The sequence below is a fragment of the Salmo salar genome, chromosome 18, assembly GCF_965601325.2.
Source record: "Salmo salar chromosome 18, fSalSal1, whole genome shotgun sequence".
NCBI lineage: Eukaryota > Metazoa > Chordata > Actinopteri > Salmoniformes > Salmonidae > Salmo > Salmo salar.
Window position 1 is genome coordinate 20899151 of NC_138308.1, and position 20205 is coordinate 20919355.

The 20205-nt window shown below is 41.8% G+C and overlaps 1 protein-coding gene across 3 annotated transcripts in view; it reads left to right on the forward strand.

Moving 5' to 3' along the window:
- The first annotated feature begins 604 nt into the window (after positions 1–604).
- The window catches only part of LOC106577017 (SH3 and PX domain-containing protein 2A), a 102961-nt gene continuing 83360 nt past the window's right edge, over positions 605–20205 (forward strand). For all 3 annotated transcript variants that reach the window (XM_014154660.3, XM_014154661.3, XM_014154662.3), the window contains exons 1-5: positions 605–1049; positions 3799–3879; positions 12554–12629; positions 13325–13401; positions 14720–14811. In XM_014154660.3, the coding sequence (XP_014010135.1) occupies positions 978–1049; positions 3799–3879; positions 12554–12629; positions 13325–13401; positions 14720–14811 (398 nt within the window). In that variant the 5' untranslated portion in view covers positions 605–977. The remainder of the gene's footprint in view (positions 1050–3798; positions 3880–12553; positions 12630–13324; positions 13402–14719; positions 14812–20205) is intronic.

The window sequence follows — 20205 nt, forward strand, 5'->3', positions numbered from 1 at the left end:
CATGAGCAACAACGATAGAATGCATTATGAAAGATGACCAATAGAGTGCAGTATAGCCACTTGTTTCAACTTCTTGCTCAACAATGGAATGCGGTCAGGGAAAACAGTAGGCTAACACACTGCGATAAAACGAACTATTGAAAATGCCATTTTGTTCGACTACAAAAATATGTCCTATGTCAATTTGCTGAATGTGTTATAGTGGACTTGTAGGGTGTCGTAATTTCCACTGTAAAAATGCTTATTGCTTTATACTCATTGTGTCGATTGGACTACTTAAATAACCCCGCGAGACTTATGAAATTTTTGTAGCCTATGCCATATGCGTCATTGTTGGAATCTTATTTAGAGCAGACCTAAAATTCCTGCTGTAGCCTATAGGCCTATTTCATGATAGGCCTAACTAGTCATGGTAGATATGATCCCTTTAGATACGTATATTCTTCTTCTATATTTTAAATAAGCTATTTTATTCAATTCTAGTTGTTTATAAATATTATGTGTTTGGGAGCACGCTAATGTTTAGGCTATAGTAATTCATCAGCCCTACAAATGACAATTGCTAGAGTCACCCCGCCCCTCATTAAAGGACAGTAACTGTCCAACACAAGGGCCAACCTACTTTTCTTTCAAGGAGGGCTGAGCAGCAGTGCTCTGCAATATGCGCTCGCCGAACCGCTGCCCTCCTTGTCTTCGGTGTGTTGTTTACAGTATTTCCTGCTCCGCAAAAATAACATGCAGCTGGCAACAACTTACATTGGATGGATGTAGCGGATCAGCACGCACGTTGTGTATTGTTACGCCAAACTTTACTTGACTAACATAGACTTTTCTTTTAGGCCTACATTGTCTTTTTAGGGACATTTGCGCTTTGATAGATTGACCTGCTGAAACTTTCCTTGACAATAAGGGAGCATAAATGCCCTCCACATAACTCAATTTCCACCAACTCGATCAAATTTTTTAAGTTGTTCAAGATGCAGTTCCGAACGGTCCTTGAAGTGAAAGTTGTGGATGTGCAGAAGAGGCGGAATCCCTCCAAACATTATGTGAGTATACTCTATTGATTTCTGACAATGCCAGACACTTGGCTTGTGCTTCATGACCATAAACAATAACTTTACGTTTTGTCTGATATATCATTTTAAATACGTACACTAGCTTATTATTTTATTATGCTTTTGTGGGCATTCTGCTGTCAATAAGTAAAACCTTGAGTTATCTATATTGTAGAATTATATGCACTGGGACAAGTAGGAAGAGTGCTAGTCTCCATAGAGGAAAATCAATTAGTCTGCCAAGTCCAATAGGATTAATTAAGCAGAGAGCGGATAGATGTAACCAGTACTGCCTGAGGTCCCAAAGCCTTCCCCCCTGGGGTATCACATTGGGAGATCCTGCTGGCCTGGGAAGTCCCATGAGTAAAACATAAATCAAATCTCATTATCGATGAGCTAAGCAACTGAAAATGCTTATCCTGTTTTAGAGAGAGGAAAAAGGCAACCCTTTGTCTTTTGTCTCCAAGGTTACAGTGTGACTTCCTTGCATGGGTGAGAGAGGGACACTGGGCACAAGGACTGAGAGCCTTTGGCAACTACATTATTGCCACAGTGTTTTGAGATTGAAGACCGTTTCTTTCAGATACCTTCCATGACCTTTGGTCCAAAAAGCAATTTTGTTCATTCTTAAAGATGTTCTATAATGCATATAAATGAAATGGGGCATTAACAAGTATTGACAAGCCTGTGTTTAACTTGCATTGGATGAAATCCAATGTCCTTGTGCTTTTAGCCAGTAAGAATAAGTAAAAACACTACTTTTAAATAAGTAATGTCTCCACAGTCCACATACCCAAGCTTTAATGGTAGGTGTTTTTCCTTAATATCCTGCCAGCATGGAGATATTCTGTGGAGTCCGTTGGCCTCTTTGTCAAAAAGTCTTGAGAGTTTGCTGGTCATGCAGATATTATGCTGACTTGCATGCAGAGTGATGTGGATATGGTCAGATACCATGTTGGATTTTATTGCAAGTTTTATTTTATCAGTCCAACAACAACACCAGAAAGTGCTTGTTTTGTACATGTATTGTACATTCAGCAGTATTATGTTGGGCTTGAGAGGACCTCTCTTGATGATGTGTTGAATGAGTCTCTAGTGCCCAAAACGCATTATACATATACTAAATGTGTGTCATACGAACAAATGAGGTGTCTGAACTGACATTACCATTTATTGCACAGCTCCAGATTTGCTCTCTATGCTCTCTAAGAATGTAAGACATTCTCAAAGGGAACTTTAGGGGCACTGTTGTTTCCTAAACACTCAATCCAAAGCATTTGGTCATGTCGTCTGCACTCAATTAACTGTACAGGAACTTGTTCCACCCTGCAACACACTATTTCTGTAATGAGCTATGCTTAAAATCAAGACTTGATTTCAAATAGGACAGTTAAGTCTTTACTGATTGTAGCCATGTGTAGCGACACTTAGAAACCGCATGCAGATGCAGAACAATTAGCATATGTTCCTGCATCTGCAGTAGAAGAAAGGGTGTGCCCAAATGTTTGTGGCCTACATAGTAAGTGCCAGGGAGAACTCCCACTCTAGCCATATAGTTATAGCCAACTGCCCCCTCTGGGATTATGCCATGGCTGTAGACTAGAGTCTGACAAAACAACATTGTAAAATACTAGAAAATGCAACTCTAGCCTATCTAGAGTATCTATCAAAGTTGGAGCCAATTAAGTGTAAATAGTTGATTTATTTCCTTGAATTGTTTAAATGTAAAACCCAAAATGAAATGGCTAATGGTTAAACCCTATTGACCATCTCTTTGACCCGACACAGGCTTCTAATGAGGTGTGTGCAGACAGACAGGCCTAATGAGTTAGCTTGACCTCTACTGACCTCTTGAAGTTTAGTCTGAAGGGAATTCTCTATGTGTCATTGGGTCAGTCAAAACTAAGTGGTATTACAGTGCCTTCAGAATGTATTCACACCCCTTAACTTTTTCTATGTTTTGTTGTGTAACAGCCTGAATTTAAGATTTTGTGTCACTGGCCTACACACAATACCCCCTAATGTCAAAGTGGAAATATGTTTTTAGAAATGTTTACAAATTAATGGCAAGCCTAAATAAGTTCAGGAGTAAAAATGTGCCTAACATTTCACATAATAAGTTGCATGGACTCACTCTGTGTCTAATAATAGTGTTTAACATGATTTTTGCATGACTACCTCATTTGTGGTGGAATCTGTGTTTGAAATGTATTGATCGACTAAGGGACCTTACAGATAATTGTGTGTGTGTGTGTGTGGGGTACAGAGTACAGAGTACCCCACACACACACAATTATCTGTAAGGTCCCTTAGTCGATCAATACATTTCAAACACAGATTCCACCACAAAGACCATGGAGGTTTTCCAATGCCTCGCAAAAAAGGGCACCTATTGGTAGATGGGTAAAAATAAAAAAGCAGACATTGAATATCCCTTTGAGTATGGTGAAGTTATTAATTACACTTTGGATGATGTGTCAATACACCCATTCACTACAAAGATACAGGCATTCTTCCCAACATAGTTGTTGGAGTGTAAGTCGCTCTGGATAAGAGCGTCTGCTAAATGACGTAAATGTAAAATGTAAATGGGGTGGAAGGGAATTGCTCAGGGATTTCACCATGAGGCCAACAAAATGTGGAATAAATCAACGGGTATGAATACTTTCTGAAGGCACTGTATATGTCTGACGAATGTGACTGTTGTTAATGAATCTTCCTTGTTTGTTTTCTTCTGTAGGTGTACCTCATCAATGTCACGTACTCTGACTCCACCTCTCATGTCATCTATAGGAGATACAGCAAATTCTTTGATCTCCAGGTAAAAGTAGATTTTTCTTTGCCAGATACCACCATAGCACAATGATATAGAACCATGTTCCAGTATCTGTTTGATCATGCACTCAATCATCTTAAACTTATACTAACGTAAACGTGTATTTAAAACAGTCAATCTGTAGGTTTTAACATCTATTTGTATTTTCATGCATACATTTCCTCAGTCACTTTTCCCCAACCCTGGATTTCCTGTCAAACTGACCTGCTGCCCTCTGAATGGGCCATAATACTCATGATCTATTAGAATATGTTGCAAAAGACATTGCTATGAGGTTCTCTATGAGATTACATTAACATGAACTTTGAGTGATGGACGTCTGGGGCTCAGTGGGGAGTCGAACCTCAATGCTCTGTGTGTTCCCCACAAAATTATGTTTCAATCAGGGGAAGCCCCAACTGAAAAGCCCCATTGAAGACCACTGGTGCCTGGCGGAAGTAGGGAAAATCCCATTCACCCATGCAGACGAGTGGTGAGAGGAAGAAATGACCTCAGACTGAAAGATTGGATGTGGGGTGAAGTTACCCCTTTTTGGTTGGAGGGACACCAATGCCCTCGAGGGAAACTTCTTGAGCTGCTGATGCCAGACTTTCCAATTGAAACCCACTGAAGATGCATGAACGTAGGGAGGCCACAGCTCTGAACAGTGTGGGTTCAGACTGTACTGCAGGTCTCGTGACTGTTGAAGTCGGACCCTTGACTGTTCCAGGGACCCTTGCTCTGTCTGATGGAAATGGAGCATATCCCCTGTCTCTGTAAACATTGGTCTTTTCCAGAGACCCCTTCTCCTGGCTCTGGCTCAGTTTCAGTGTCTGTAAGGCACAAAGAATGGGTAGGGATACTGCCTTTTACTAGTCCCTCAGTCATACAGTATGGTCCATTAGTCAGTTATGGTGTTGTTCAGCCCTTGTATTGTTATGGACTGACTGAAAGCATATGATGTATCGTTTATCATTATGTGGGACCAGGTACAGGAAGAAGGGCAGACTCATTGGTCGATCCAGGAAATTGATTCATAGTTATAACATTAGTAACATGGTTAGTTATCTTTATCAACATCTCTAAGTCCTCATCTGAACAATGTTTTGTGTTTTTGTGGAATTTAGTTTAGCACTTGATTCTATTGTAGCCCAATTTGAGAGTGACAATATCACACCAGCTTTTAAACGGCAGTGTTCTTTATAGGTCTGTAGATGAAAACATTGTGGCAAGCAGCCTCCACTGAACACTTGTTGAGTGTTTGAGTCTCCTGGAAGTCCTTCTGGGCCAATGGGATGTGTGACCTACCTGGAGGTATAGGATCCAGCTGAGGAGATGACAGGCTTTAATCCCAACATGCACTGAGTGGAAATAAAGGGGAAGTCAAGATCAGGAAGGAGGGGTGGGGGAAGGATGGAGGGATGGCCATTGGGGAGTGAAATGACCACCAAACATGATGAGAGTGAAAGATAAGGGTGGCTTTTTTTAATAGTAATGAATCCTTCCCGCTTGCTCTAGATTGTAGATACTCTAACACAGTTTCTCGCTGTGTTTTAGTGATGCATATATTTCCAATAGTTTTTGATTTTTCAACATACATAAGATTATGACGTTTTACTGTAATTCATTGCCAAAAATTATTCATTTTCTAGCAATAGTTAGTTTGATCCACTCCTTCATTCCTCTCTGTTCTATGAAATCCTCTAGTGGCTGCTATTCTTGTTTTAAGCTAAGTAGACACAAAGCCTGTCTGTGTGTGTTAGTGTTTGTGCCTGGTGCCAACAGACACCTACAGTTCATCTGAGGCACAGCTCTGTTCTCTGTCCTTTCAGCACAATCACACTCTTCAGTTCGAAGCTGGCAGGGAACAGGAACGTGCTTTGCACTCTTTGACTCGCCAAGGGATCATATGCATGATTTTGTATGAAAGAATAAAATCTGAGATAAAAATGGTGGTTGGTGTACACAGTTGTAACATAAAGCCGGACATGAATTTTCATGGGTTTATGAAATTGCCTCTCATATCTGTTTGTATTCGAAATTCAGTAGCTCTTGATAGCTAGAGATGTGTAGTATTGTTAGCAAGTGTTCATTAGCTTAGTTAGTAATTTATCTGTTAGATAAAGTACCCCTTGGAAGAAGGGTGATGGTTTAACGACACTTACTCCTAGTTTTGCCAGCCTCTCTAGCACACTCATCAGAGCTGATTGCTCCTTAGTGATTGCTCCTTAGGGATGCAATCACTAGAAACTATTATTTTCCATCCAGTTCACTCTTTCATATTTTGCTGATTTCACAGTTTGTAATTTGTGAAGTGTAAAAACACATGAGTAATCTACACATTTCTCACCAGTTCCTGAGATTTTGCTCAATAATGGCTTTAACTTTGTTGGGTGTAAAATGTTGCAGAGCTTGTGTTCCTACAACATCATCTCTGGTGTGTATGTCTGAGAGAAATGTTTTCACCCACACATTTTGAACTAAGCAGAAATGATCCCGAACAGAGTTTCTACCCTCAAAGAGAAATGATCTTCCCCGCTCCACACCCTTGGACCACAGAGGACATAACACAGAGGTCATGACATTCCACTGGGCGATTGTGGCGTGTGCAAGTTGGCCCGTTTCCCTTCACTCTCCACTCGGATGGAAACTCCTCTAAAGGTCCCTTAGTCACTTTATTTTTGGGTTCAGGAGTTGGACCAGAATCAGAACAACATCTCTGTCTGCACTGTAATTTGTCTGCTGCCCTGGTTTCCTCCTGACATACGCAGGCTCCTTAACAAGTTTGTTCACTGTTAAAACTCCTATCCAAAATCCTAAGCGCTTTGATATCATTTTTAGTGTGAAAGTATTAATCATGAAACCTTGAGTGAAGCAATGGAAGGCAGCATCAATAAACTGTTGAGGTATTGATCAGTCCTAAGTGTGCTAGCCATCATCTGTAATTGGTCAAGGATGCAGTGGCGTGTTCAGGTCATTTTGAATGAGGTGGCCAATGTGGGGCACAGACCCAGTTTAGGGGGGGCCCATAACATTTTGATCCCTGATTTTTTTTTTTTCTCGATTTAATTATAGTGGTTCAACGCATTAAATGCTTCAACTTACAGTATGTTTGGTACATTTTCCTGTTCTAAAAAAATATATATATTCCAGAAGTGTTTGTATTCAAGGTTAGGATTTTATATGGGTATTAGCATACAGCAGTAAATTCACTTGAAAGTGCCATCCGGAGTGCAAATTATACTGTGACTTTTGGGGGGACAGCCTATGTGGATACATTCCTTTTATGGTTTTTATAGTAAAGATATGTCATTTAACTGTAAAAATGTATTACCTTTTAATGTGACATGAACACAAGCAGTCATCAGTGCACTGTGCACCCGCCATTTTGAATGGAAAAGGACATCTATTACACAGCCAGGTCACCCGTGATACAAGTTAGTGTTCAACGTTCATCTATGTCTGAGGAAGTCGGGAGATGACGTGGAAACCGTCCATAAGGGGCAACAGTGAGCACTTTTACTTTGAAATAGGTTTCAGTTTTGCCAGAGCATTGTGGGTGGAGAAGGCGAATGGGCATAAGCATCTGCACCCGATTCCGAAGGTTGTAAGTTCAAATTCAGCAATTAGTAAGTAGGTTTTTATATTTAGCCTAACCTTAAGATTTCTTAGTTAATGCCTTAACCCTTACCTTAAAAGTTATGAGTTAATACCTACATTTCACCTTAAACACTTTGAAATGTGATGTTTGGAACTTTGGCATTTGACATTTGAGAAACATGAATGAACATCTAATTCTGATGTAAGATGGTGAAAGCTAGTTGCTATTACAAACACCGTTTGTAGTGTAATGACATTCAGCCTAAAAAGTGGCATGTATTCATGGATGACAAGGGAAGCCAGGCTGCCCCAAAAAATGTTAGCAATAAAAAATGAACTTTTATACAATTATTTTCTCATTCGTGTCTGGCTGTGTTTCCAAATTTTCTTTCAATTCGCAAGAGGCTGAATCTATTTCACTAGAGAAAGTATCTGAGCAAGGCAAACAGCGCCCCTCTGTCTTAGTATCTGCAGCCCATGTATCTGATACTGTCTTGCCAAAAAGAGTATGACATGCCATGTTATGTTTGGCCAGACCGCATCAGATACATGGGCTACAAATACTAAGACAGAGGGACGCTGTTTCGTTTGCTCCGATGCTTTCTCCGGTGAGATTGAGTCTTGCTGTCGGTGCACGTCTTGGTAAAAATGATCAATATATTCAGAGACAACCTATCAGATCTCAGAATTTCTGGTGGGCCAAGTGGCCACCCCCTGGATATGCCACTGCAAGGGTGACCATCGGAATCATTGGAGGACAGTGTGGAGGTCTTTTCACTTCTCTGTTGTGAACTACATGCAGTAAATAAATGTATTGTTGATGTTAGAACACAACCACTACATGGAATTCAGTTGTCTTCCCACTCAAACATTCTTCCACCCTCTTTCTGTCTGGGAGCTGAACAATACTCACTGTCTCTTTTTGTCTCCCTCCAATTCCTCTCTTTATGTTCTGTTTATGTATGTCTGTGCTTCAGGAATACTTTTTATAGTATAGCAATCTGAAATATACTTGAGAAACATAGTCACTGACTTTTTGGCAATAATTTCAGTTAGGGAGTATTGTAAAAGATGGCTGTGAATTATTTTGTTTGTTGTAATTCCCCCCCCCCCCGCCTCCCAATTTCTTGATTACGATCTTGTGTCATCGCTGCAACATCCTAATGGGATCGGGAGAGGCGAAGGTCGAGTCATGCGTCCTCCGAAACAGGTGCCCGGCCCGCCACAAGTAGTTGCTAGAGTGTGATGAGCCAAGTAAAGCGTTCATCTAAGTAAAGCGTCCCCCCCTTGTCCAAACCCAGATGACGCTGGGCCAATTGTGCGCCGCCCTATGGCACTCCCGGTTACGGCCGGTAATGACACAGCCTGGGATCGAACCCCAGGCAGTAGATCCTAGCACCTGCATTTTAATCTGCCCCTAGGGTAGACTTGGCTGACACAGCACTTTTAACATATTAAACTGAACTGCACACTTTGGGAAAGACAGACTGTATACACAAATATAATATCTCCTGGGCAACTGACTAAAGCTGCCGTAACACAAATGTAACAGGAGAAATGCCCGCACAGGGAGTTGTGATTCCAAGCTGTTACTTTGTTTCCATGGGAATGATGGGTCTCCCACCTGTCTCGAGACGTTTGGAGCAGATCCAGTCGTGCCTAAGAGGGTTCCCAGCATCACTCTGGGATTGGGAATGTTCTCTGTTTGCCAGATATCTGTTAGAGGTATGGAGACAACTCTCCTAGCCTGCGGGGAGCAGGCTACTGCTATCATGTCCACCAGCGATACAGAAAACATGGTACTATGAGTGTGTGGCACAATCTCAGATAAACAGTCAGATAAATAATAGGAGCTTATTGTTTATCTGACTATGCCATACACTCAAAGTAACATGTTATCTGCATTTCTTTTGAGAAATGCAATTTTGAGAAAAGCTAAGCTTTAGTGTAGGTACAGTTGAGTACTCTGTAGACGTCATAATAGCAGTCTGTGTAGAGTAATGACATGAAAACAGATTTGCCTCTGTAAGCTTATCCCATATTTTGTTGCAGCCACACTGTAAGGGCACATTTCTTTGCATTGTTTTGTACGATACATTGAATCTGGTTTTAGTAGAGTTAAGTCTTTGCTTTTTTGTCAGTAGCATTTTGCCATAGAAATGAAAGTTTCCCATCTTCCCATTTATATACTGTAGATAACTTGGTTAACCAAAACAGCTCTTAATGTTCAGCTTTTCCCCCTTACCCTCAAAGGACAATATTGAGTGCACTCCCCTTCAAAGGAAACCACTTCTCATCTACGGTCTCTGTTTTGTGAGGGGGAAATGCCAAGGTCCAAAATAGATGTAAAGTTTCATTAACAGAAGCAGAGAGAGAGAAAAACCACAAGAAAATAACTAAACCAACTTTAGTTGGAAAACCCTCTCAAACAACCATTCCGTCCCAGACAACTTGGCCTGGGACTCTTTGTGCACCTGGTTCTTTTGCACCCTCTTTGGTCCACTTTGGCCCAGTCCCCTGGCCTAGATACATCTGTTCACAGCATCAGTCCCTCTCCAGAGTACATCTGAAACAAGGAAGAGCAGGACCACATCTGGAGCTGAGCAGGCTTGTTACTGTAGGACTCTCCCACTGCATGTATTTACTACAGCACACTGCAATGATTTATTAGACCAGGAAACCCGAAGCTCAGTGAGCGTGACGCTAACAGATATACACTTGACACTTAAAGGGCGCAAAAGAACACACCTTTTCACACTCACCAATGCATGCTCTCGTGTAATCATGCACATGACACGCTACATGAACACATGCGCTCGTGAACACATGCAATTACATATGTACACACACACAACCACCCAAACACACATAGGCAAACTCGCAGGCATGAGTGCATTCACAGCAGAATGCATTTATATGGGATCTCGTCATAAAAGACCGCTTGATCCAGGATGACCTCTCCTTCATGCACATCTGTTACCCTAACTCAATTATATTATTGGGTTACTCCATTTTTAATGCACTCAGTAGAGCGACAATGATCATGGTTCGAGAACTGTCTCTGAAACTACAGTTGAAGTCGGAAGTTTACATACACTTTAGCCAAATACATTTAAACTCAGTTTTTCACAATTCCTGACATTTAATCCTAGTAAAAATTCCCTGTTTTAGGTCAGTTAGAATCACCACTTTATTTTATTTTAAATTGTTTAACTTGGGTCAAATGTTTCGGGTAGCCTTCCACAAGCTTCCCACAATAAGTTGGGTGAATTTTGGCCCATTCCTCCTGACAGAGCTGGTGTAACTGAGTCAGGTTTGTAGGCCTCCTTGCTCGCACATGCTTTTTCAGTTCTGCCCACAAATTTTATATAGGGTTGAGGTCAGGGCTTTGTGATGACCAGTCCAATACCTTGACTTTGTTGGCCTTAAGCCATTTTGCCACAATTTTGGAAGTATGCTTGGTCATTGTCCATTTGGAAGACCCATTTGCGACCAAGCTTTAACTTCCTGACTGATGTCTTGAGATGTTGCTTCAATATATCCACATAATTTTCCTGCCTCATGATGCCATCTATTTTGTGAAGTGCACCAGTCCCTCCTGCAGCAAAGCACCCCCACAACATGATGCTGCCACCCCCGTGCTTCACGGTTGGGATGGTGTTCTTCGGCTCCCCCTTTTTCCTCCAAACATAACGATGGTCATTATAGCCAAACAGTTCTATTTTTTTGTTTCATCAGACCAGAGGACATTTCTCCAAAAAGTACGATCTTTGTCCCCATGTGCAGTTGCAAACCATAGTCTGGCTTTTTTATGGTGGTTTTGGAGTAGTGGCTTCTTCCTTGCTGAGCGGCCTTTCAGGTTATGTCGATATAGGACTCGTTTACTGTGGATATAGATACTTTTGTACCCGTTTCCTACAGCATCTTCACAAGGTCCTTTGCTGTTGTTCTGGGATTGATTTGCACTTTTTGCACCAAAGTACATTCATCTCTAGAAGACAGAACACGTCTCCTTCCTGAGCGGTATGATGGCTGCGTGGTCCCATGGTGTTTATACTTGCGTACAATTGTTTGTACAGATGAACGTGGTACCTTCAGGCATTTAGAAATTGCTCCCAAGGATGAACCAGACTTGTGGAGGACTACAATTGTTTTTCTGAGGTCTTGGCTGATTTCTTTTGATTTTTCCCATGATGTCAAGCAAAGAGGCACTGAGTTTGAAGGTAGGCCTTGAAATACATCCACAGGTACACCTCCAATTGACTCAAATGTTGTCAGTTAGCCTATCAGAAGCTTCTAAAGCCATGACATAATTTTCTGGAATTTTCCAAGATGTGTAAAGGCACAGTCAACTTAGTGTATGTAAACTTCTGACCCACTGGAATTGTGATACAGTGAAAATTATAAGTGAAATATTCTGTCTGTAAACAATTGTTGGAAAAATTCCTTGTGTCATGCACGAAGTAGATGTCCTAACCGACTTGCCAAAACTATAGTTTGTTAACAAGAAATTTGTGGAGAGGTTGAAAAACAAGTTTTAATGACGCCAACCTAAGTGTATGTAAACTTCCGACTTCAACTGTAGGTTTAACATGTCTAGAACACTTCATGTGGTTAGACTACCTACACTAATGCACACAGCACTGTGAGTTCTGGGGGTTGTTGTTGTGAGTGTGTTTTCAGATGACTGTGGTGAGTGATGTAAGGCTGTCTGCAGATGAAAGTGGGCCTGTGTCTGGTACATAGTAGCTCTTCAGAGACTATGTAATTACACCCCACATTGTAGTCATTTAATTGGGTGGTCAACTGATGCTAAGAGGCCATAACCCAGTGGTTCTCCTGATCTCATCTAGATTCCTCTACTTTGAGCTTCCTCTCATTTATTGTTGATCGCTAAATGGCTTTGTTTGTCACATAGCTATCAAATATACTTTATTGCCACCAGTAATTGATTTAAGTTTGAAATAATATTGACCATAAAAAAACTACATAGCACTTAGGACTGGATTAATTGAAAACTGTTATCCATTTATTTTATATGACAAAAGTTAAAATGTCCTTTATTTCTCTTTAATTCCAGATGCAGATCCTGGACAAGTTCCCAGTGGAGGGAGGGCAGAAAGACCCCAAAAAGAGAATAATTCCCTTCTTACCAGGTGAGCATGCCGACATGTACAGAGAATATACTGCACTCATCAACCAGTATAGCAGCATTTTAGAGGTGGGGGTTTGACAACACAATGAAACAAAATGCAATGAATCCCAAGAACACACAGAAAGGACATGCTTCTCTATCATTTTGAATAGAAATGGGTCTGTTGTAACACACCACATTTCTATTCTTTCCACTGTTCCAGCTGGGTGAATAAGGCTGTGTTGTGGTTGGGGTATGGCAGTGGGAAGCTGGTAGAGAGAATCTCTCTAATCTGATAACCTCAGCATGCCCCAAAGGAGTGAAGAGTGCCATTGTCAGAGAGCTGCACCGCTCCCAAATGTCTGGATAGTGTTGTTTACACTGCCTTGTAAAACCTAGCCAGGGAGTTGGCTCTGTGCACTTAGTCACTCGAAAATAAACAGTCCTCTTACTGTTATCACGGACAGACAGGGTAACAGAAAGACAGATACACACTCACACATTTCACACACATATTTGACATTGGTCTTTTTCAAGAAATGTTGTCTTGAGTACTACATACTATTTAGAATAGGCCTACTACATAATAGGCCAGACCTTTTTTCTTAAAGGTCCACTGCTGAACGCTTGGGTCTGTGCTAATGTCATGCCACCTGGTGGTAGCTTTTAGAAACAGCACATTCAATGACAACTCAAAGTGCTAAGTCTCTTTTACAGGTAAAGTTTTATTTCGGCGAAGTCAAGTCAGAGACGTGGCTGTGAAAAGGTTGAAGCACCTTGATGACTACTGCAGAGTAAGAACAAATTATCACGTTTTTTTTCTTCGCAGTAAATTATGATGCACTGTGCTGCTTTAAAGGGATGCTTCGGGATTTTGGCAATGACGCCCTTTATATACTTCCCCAGAGTCAGCTGTAGTCATGGATACCATTTTTATAACTCTGTCCAGTATGAAGGAAGTTAGAGGTAGTTTCTCGAGCCAATGCTAACTAGCATTAGGGTACCCATAGACTTCCAGTCATTGCGCTAACGGTAGTTAGCATTGGCTCGGGAAACTATCTCTAACTTCCTTCATACTGGACAGAGACATAAAAATGGTATCCACGGAAGTAGATAAAGGGTCTGATTCCCAAGTATCCCGTTAATGTATGGCAAAAGGTCTATCTATTACTCATAACCTCCTAAGGAGCCACATCTCTCATAGTCCAGTCATTTCAAGAAGTTGTTTAGTTTGAATGTCTTTGTAGCATGTTTGCTGTGGTAGAGACAGGCCTCAAGCTATCTCCTCCACCAGCATCCACAGGAAAGTCCTGCTCTATCTTCTCTTATGTCATTTCCTTCCACGTAGTGGGTTTATATAGGAAAGGAGGGAAATGGGGCACACAGGTCAAACACAGCATCTGTAGAACAGAATGATTCAGCATTTGAGAAGGAGAAATGAACACAGCTAGCCACCTAACCTCATTTGTTTCAGGCTTTCTGGGATCTGGGACACTTGGTAGCTTGCCAAGTGGGCCGTAATCGCACCTATTTATTGTGGAAAAAAACTGAAACTTGTCTTATGAGCTGAATGCAGATTATTGTGACCCAAAGTGCTGAGTCAAAAAAAATGTAATGTTCTAAAATGATCTGTTTTACAGTATAATATAAATACTGTATGTCCCTATGTCTATCATATACATCTGTTAATTGTGTATGCAAACTGTTTATTTCTAAAGTAGTTTTCAAAGCAGACAAAGATGTAGTCCTGTCAGAGAGGATTGTGGTAGTTATCGTCCTCCATCTGTTTTCCTCTGTGTTATCCCTGCTCTAGGCTGTGATCCCTCTTCCTTCCCCTTCATCCTCTCCACTGCTCAGTAACAGGGCCTTACTGAAGTGTAAACTGTGCCGTCCGTATCCGTACTATACAGGAACACACACACAGTCCTTTTGTGATGTAATGGCAGGCTTCCACATATGGAGTCAGTCAGTCGATGAAATCTAGGGTACATGTGACCACATTAGCTGATAACGTTGTCTTGATGATGTTTTGTGAAGTATTGTCATTGTGAATGAGCATTATACTATTTCACAATTATAATCTTTTCCATCTCTCTTCCTCTCTCCCTAAAGGCCCTGATGAGGCTCCCTAACCAGATCTCCCAGAGTGAGGAGGTGCTGAGGTTCTTTGAAACCAAGGCTGAGGACCTTAACCCTCCTAAAGAGTGAGTTTAATTTATTATAATAATACATGGATATCCCACATGTTGTAATGTTTTATAGTGTGGCTATTTATACATTTCTGTCTTTACTGTTTGGGGCTTTTTACTAGTTCTTCATGTTGTACTTTTCAGTTTTTAGTTGTACTGTCAAACACTGCCCCCAAGTGGACATGTTACAGCAGTACAACAACAAGCATGTTTCATTTAGGTTACTATGTACTAGTAGTTCATTTGCATAACTATGATTATACCAAGCATATGTTTTGTGTGTGTGTGTGTGTGTGTCAGTGTGCTAGCAGCTGTTGCAGACGTCTCTCACCCACGCTGACATGTTTTGATCTCCAAGTGACCTCATGTCACATAGATGACGGATGGTCAGCAAGGCACAGGTGTTTTATTAATGATGATACATGGGAGGTGACACCTGATCCTAGCGCAGTGCTTTTTGTTCAATGGTATTATGAGAGGGAGGTTAAGTTCAGGTCTCAGGTCAGACAAGGCATTACTAGAACTAATTTATCATCCTTAGGGCTGTGAAGGTCATGGAATTTTGGATGACGGTTATTGGCTATCCAAATGACCACAGTCACCATAAAAACCTGGTCGAATAGAATTTTGTATTGATTATTTATTTATTTATTTCTCCTCTCCTCCGCTAGTTGCTACATGTGCTGCCATAGAAATAGAATGACTAGAACGGAGGTACCCATTTCAAGTCAATGAAGGAATAATGGGTAGACTGGTGGCCATTGTGAGTGTACCCTTATGTGCAAAGCAGGAGGTAAAAGAAAGAAGTAAAAGCAGGAAGTGTACCCATCAATATGTGCTGTGCTTTGTTGATTCAACTCAACTGACATTACAAAAATATATTCCATTGCATGAGCCACGTCAGTTAACATAATTTGAATGAACATTCTACATTACAGTGGAAACATTGGAAGTGTATCCATAAGTTTACCAGTCAAATTGCCAGGGTTAGAGGTTCCAAGCCTGTTTTTATTAATTATATTTCTATGTGTGCTGCTGCTGCAGGGAGAGGGCCGTTGCTTAGGCAACCAAATACTTATTTGCTGCAACACCTTGTTTCAGCAAGGGTCAACAAAGTTTCATCACGTTGTTAGGAGTACGTTACCGCAGAAACGGACTCAGCCACAAGAATGCCGGCCGTCACATCTTCAGTCAGCTGTTCGTTCCTTAAAAACAGTTATGACATTAGTCATGACGGTCTTCATCGATAACCGTCGGTTATACGGTAATAGTGCCAGCCCTAATCATCCTCAGATCTATACCAGTAGGGTTAGGTACTTGGTGTCAATGGACATTTGATAATTGGAAACTTACATCTGCGTTTAGTTTTTCTCACCACCTTGAGGTCATCTAGTTCATTTTACTTCAGCTCATTTTCCTTTCTTGGAAAATGTGCAGTAAAAGCTGACATTTAACTTTGCAGCAAATGCCATGTCGGCATTTGTTAACTGTGAATTGCCTCAAATATGTTTAACAGCATTCAGGTGGTTGGCTGGATGTATCTTCGCTGCCTCAACCAATTATTCTCTTGGTATTCTTCATGGTGGTCTCCACCTATGACAGCTACCCTCCACACACACACGCACACACACACACGCACTCACACGATAATCCCACTTCAAAAAGTATAATCCTTCTTCAATCCCACAGATAGCCCACCACAGCTTTTCCCATAATCAGTTTGGAGTAAAGGCATGGTGGTTGTCAGCGGTGCCCCTCCATACCACTCACCACTCACCTGCTCCTGGGTTATAGTTCAGAGAGAGAGAGAGTTCTGCTCTACTGATCTATGGCTCCCTCATGGCCCCATGTTGTCTGTCACATTAAAGTCAATGTTAAAATCCCTCTATGACAACCAAAGGAAATTGTTCTTATTGTGTAGTTAGTAGAGAATGCACAGGCAACTGCCAAAATAAAGGAAACACCAACATAAAGTGTCTTAATAGGGCGTTGGGCACCAAGAGCCAGAACAGCTTCAATGCACCTTGGCATAGATTCTACAAGTGTCTGGAACTCTATTGGAGGGATGCGACACCATTCTTTTATGATAAATTCCATCATTTGGTGTTTTGTTGATGGTGGTGGAAAACGCTGTCTCAGCCCCCGCTCCAGAATCTCCCATAAGTGTTCAATTGGGTTGAGATCTGGTGACTGAGACAACCATGGCATATGGTTTACATCGTTTTCATGCTCATCAAACCATTCAGTGACCATTCTTGCCCTGTGGAGGGGGGCATTGTCATCCTATGGGGGCATAGACTTGCTAGCAAAAATAATGGCCTGCACAGCATTTTTATACATGACCCTAACGGCCCTGCTACACTGCAGCCATCGGGTGTCCGGCGTTGCAATCAGCCGTTGAGGGAATTCTTCCTTTGAAATCAACGAAAGCTGCTATACTGCTCGCGTCGCGTGCAATGGCAGCGTCCATGCTCAAGAATTGCTGAGGTTCAGTTCTCGATGGCTGACGCACGCGTTCATCTTTGTGAATGGAAATAATGAGAATTTATTTTGATTTTGGTTGGTTTCTGTGTAGCAGGTAGAATGTCATGTTGACGGCAAAATGAAGACAACGTGTGTAGTTTAGCAGAAGTGTTAGCGTTATGGGATATTAATTGCTTAATTAACTCAGGAACCACAACTGTGTAGAAGCACCTGCTTTCAATATACTTTACTCAAGAAGTTCTATTATTTTGGCAGTTACATGTATATTGGCTTCATGAGAGGACAATAAATAGATTCAGACTTAGTCCTGCTTCTGTTGGTCTGACCTGACAGTCCTTGGTTTGCTCTCTGTCAATAGTCAGACCATGGGACTCATTGTCAAATTGTGTATTGTATGTCATTGCCATTGAGTAAGTATGAAGGAAACAACCTGATATGACTTGTTACCTGACAAGTAATTTGTTTGTTGAAGTCATGTGTGCTCATTTCTCAGACAGAACGGATCTGGACAGTTACAATTGCCTTCCCTCCACTGCCCTCTATTTTCTCAGGAACCTCATTGCACAACTCAAGCAGTATACAGAAACCAGAAATACAATACCTTTACTATCACAAGAGGGAGCCACCGATATGTTTTTGAACAATCAAATCAAATCAAATCAAATTTATTTTTATATAGCCCTTCGTACATCAGCTGATATTCTCAAAGTGCTGTACAGAAACCCAGCCTAAAACCCCAAACAGCAAGCAAAGCATGTGAAAGAAGCACGGTGGCTAGGAAAAACTCCCTAGGAAAAACTCCCTAGAAAGGCCAAAAACCTAGGAAGAAACCTAGAGAGGAACCAGGCTATGAGGGGTGGCCAGTCCTCTTCTGGCTGTGCAGGGTGGATATTATAACAGAACATGGTCAAAATGTTAAAATGTTAAAATGTTCATAAATGACCAGCATGGTCAAATAATAATAATCATAGTAGTTGTCGAGGGTGCAACAAGCACGTCCGGTGAACAGGTCAGGGTTCCATAGCCGCAGGCAGAACAGTTGAAACTGGAGCAGCAGCACGGCCAGGTGGACTGGGGACAGCAAGGAGTCATCATACCAGGTAGTCCTGAGGCATGGTCCTAGGGCTCAGGTCCTCCGAGAGAAAGACAGAAAGAGAGAAAGAGAGAATTAGAGAGAGCATATTTAAATACACACAGGACACCGGATAAGACAAGAGAAATACTCCAGATGTAACAGACTGACCCTAGCCCCCCGACACATAAACTACTGCAGCATAAATACTGGAGGCTGAGACAGGAGGGATCAGAAGACACTGTGGCCCCATCCGATGATACCCCCGGACAGGGCCAAACAGGCAGGATATAACCCCACCCACTTTGCCAAAGCACAGCCCCCACACCACTAGAGGGATGTCTCCAACCACCAACTTACCGTCCTAAGACAAGGCCGAGTATAGCCCACAACGATCTCCGCCATGGCACAACCCAAGGGGGGGGGGCGCGCCAACCCAGACAGGAAGACCACGTCAGTGACTCAACCCACTCAAGTGACACACCCCTCCCATGGACGGCATGGAAGAACACCAGTAGGCCAGTGACTCAGCCTCTGTAAAAGGGTTAGAGGCAGAGAATCCCAGTGGAAAGAGGGGAACCGGCAAGGCAGAGACAGCAAGGGCGGTTCGTTGCTCCAGCCTTTCCGTTCACCTTCACACTCCTGGGCCAGACTATACTTAATCATAGGACCTACTGAAGAGATAAGTCTTCAGTAAAGACTTAAAGGTTGAGACTGAGTCTGCGTCTCTCACATTGGTAGGCAGACCATTCCATAAAAATGGAGCTCTATAGGAGAAAGCCCTACCTCCAGCCGTTTGCTTAGAAATTCTAGGGACAATTAGGAGGCCTGCGTCTTGTGACCGTAGCGTACGTGTAGGTATGTACGGCAGGACCAAATCGGAAAGATAGGTAGGAGCAAGCCCATGTAATGCTTTGTAGGTTAGCAGTAAAACCTTGAAATCAGCCCTTGCCTTAACAGGAAGCCAGTGTAGGGAGGCTAGCACTGGAGTAATATGATCACATTTTTTGGTTCTAGTCAGGATTCTAGCAGCCGTATTTAGCACTAACTGAAGTTTATTTAGTGCTTTATCCGGGTAGCCGGAAAGTAGAGCATTGCAGTAGTCCAGCCTAGAAGTAACAAAAGCATGGATTAATTTTTCTGCGTCATTTTTGGACAGAAAATTTCTGATTTTTGCAATGTTACGTAGATGGAAAAAAGCTGTCCTTGAAACAGTCTTGATATGTTCTTCAAAAGAGAGATCAGGGTCCAGAGTAACGCCGAGGTCCTTCAGAGTTTTATTTGAGACGACTGTACAACCATCCAGATTAATTGTCAGATTCAACAGAAGATCTCTTTGTTTCTTGGGACCTAGAACAAGCATCTCTGTTTTGTCCGAGTTTAAAAGTAGAAAGTTTGCAGCCATCCACTTCTTTATGTCTGAAACACAGGCTTCTAGCGAGGGCAATTTTGGGGCTTCACCATGTTTCATTGAAATGTACAGCTGTGTGTCGTCTGCATAGCAGTGAAATTTAACATTATGTTTTCGAATGACATCCCCAAGAGGTAAAATATATAGTGAAAACAATAGTGGTCCTAAAACGGAACCTTGAGGAACACCGAAATTTACAATTGATTTGTCAGAGGACAAACCATTCACAGAGACAAACTGATATCTTTCCGACAGATAAGATCTAAACCAGGCCAGAACTTGTCCATGTAGACCAATTTGGGTTTCCAATCTCTCCAAAAGAATGTGGTGATCGATGGTATCAAAAGCGGCACTAAGATCTAGGAGCACGAGGACAGATGCAGAGCCTCGGTCTGACGTCATTAAAAGGTCATTTACCACCTTCACAAGTGCAGTCTCAGTG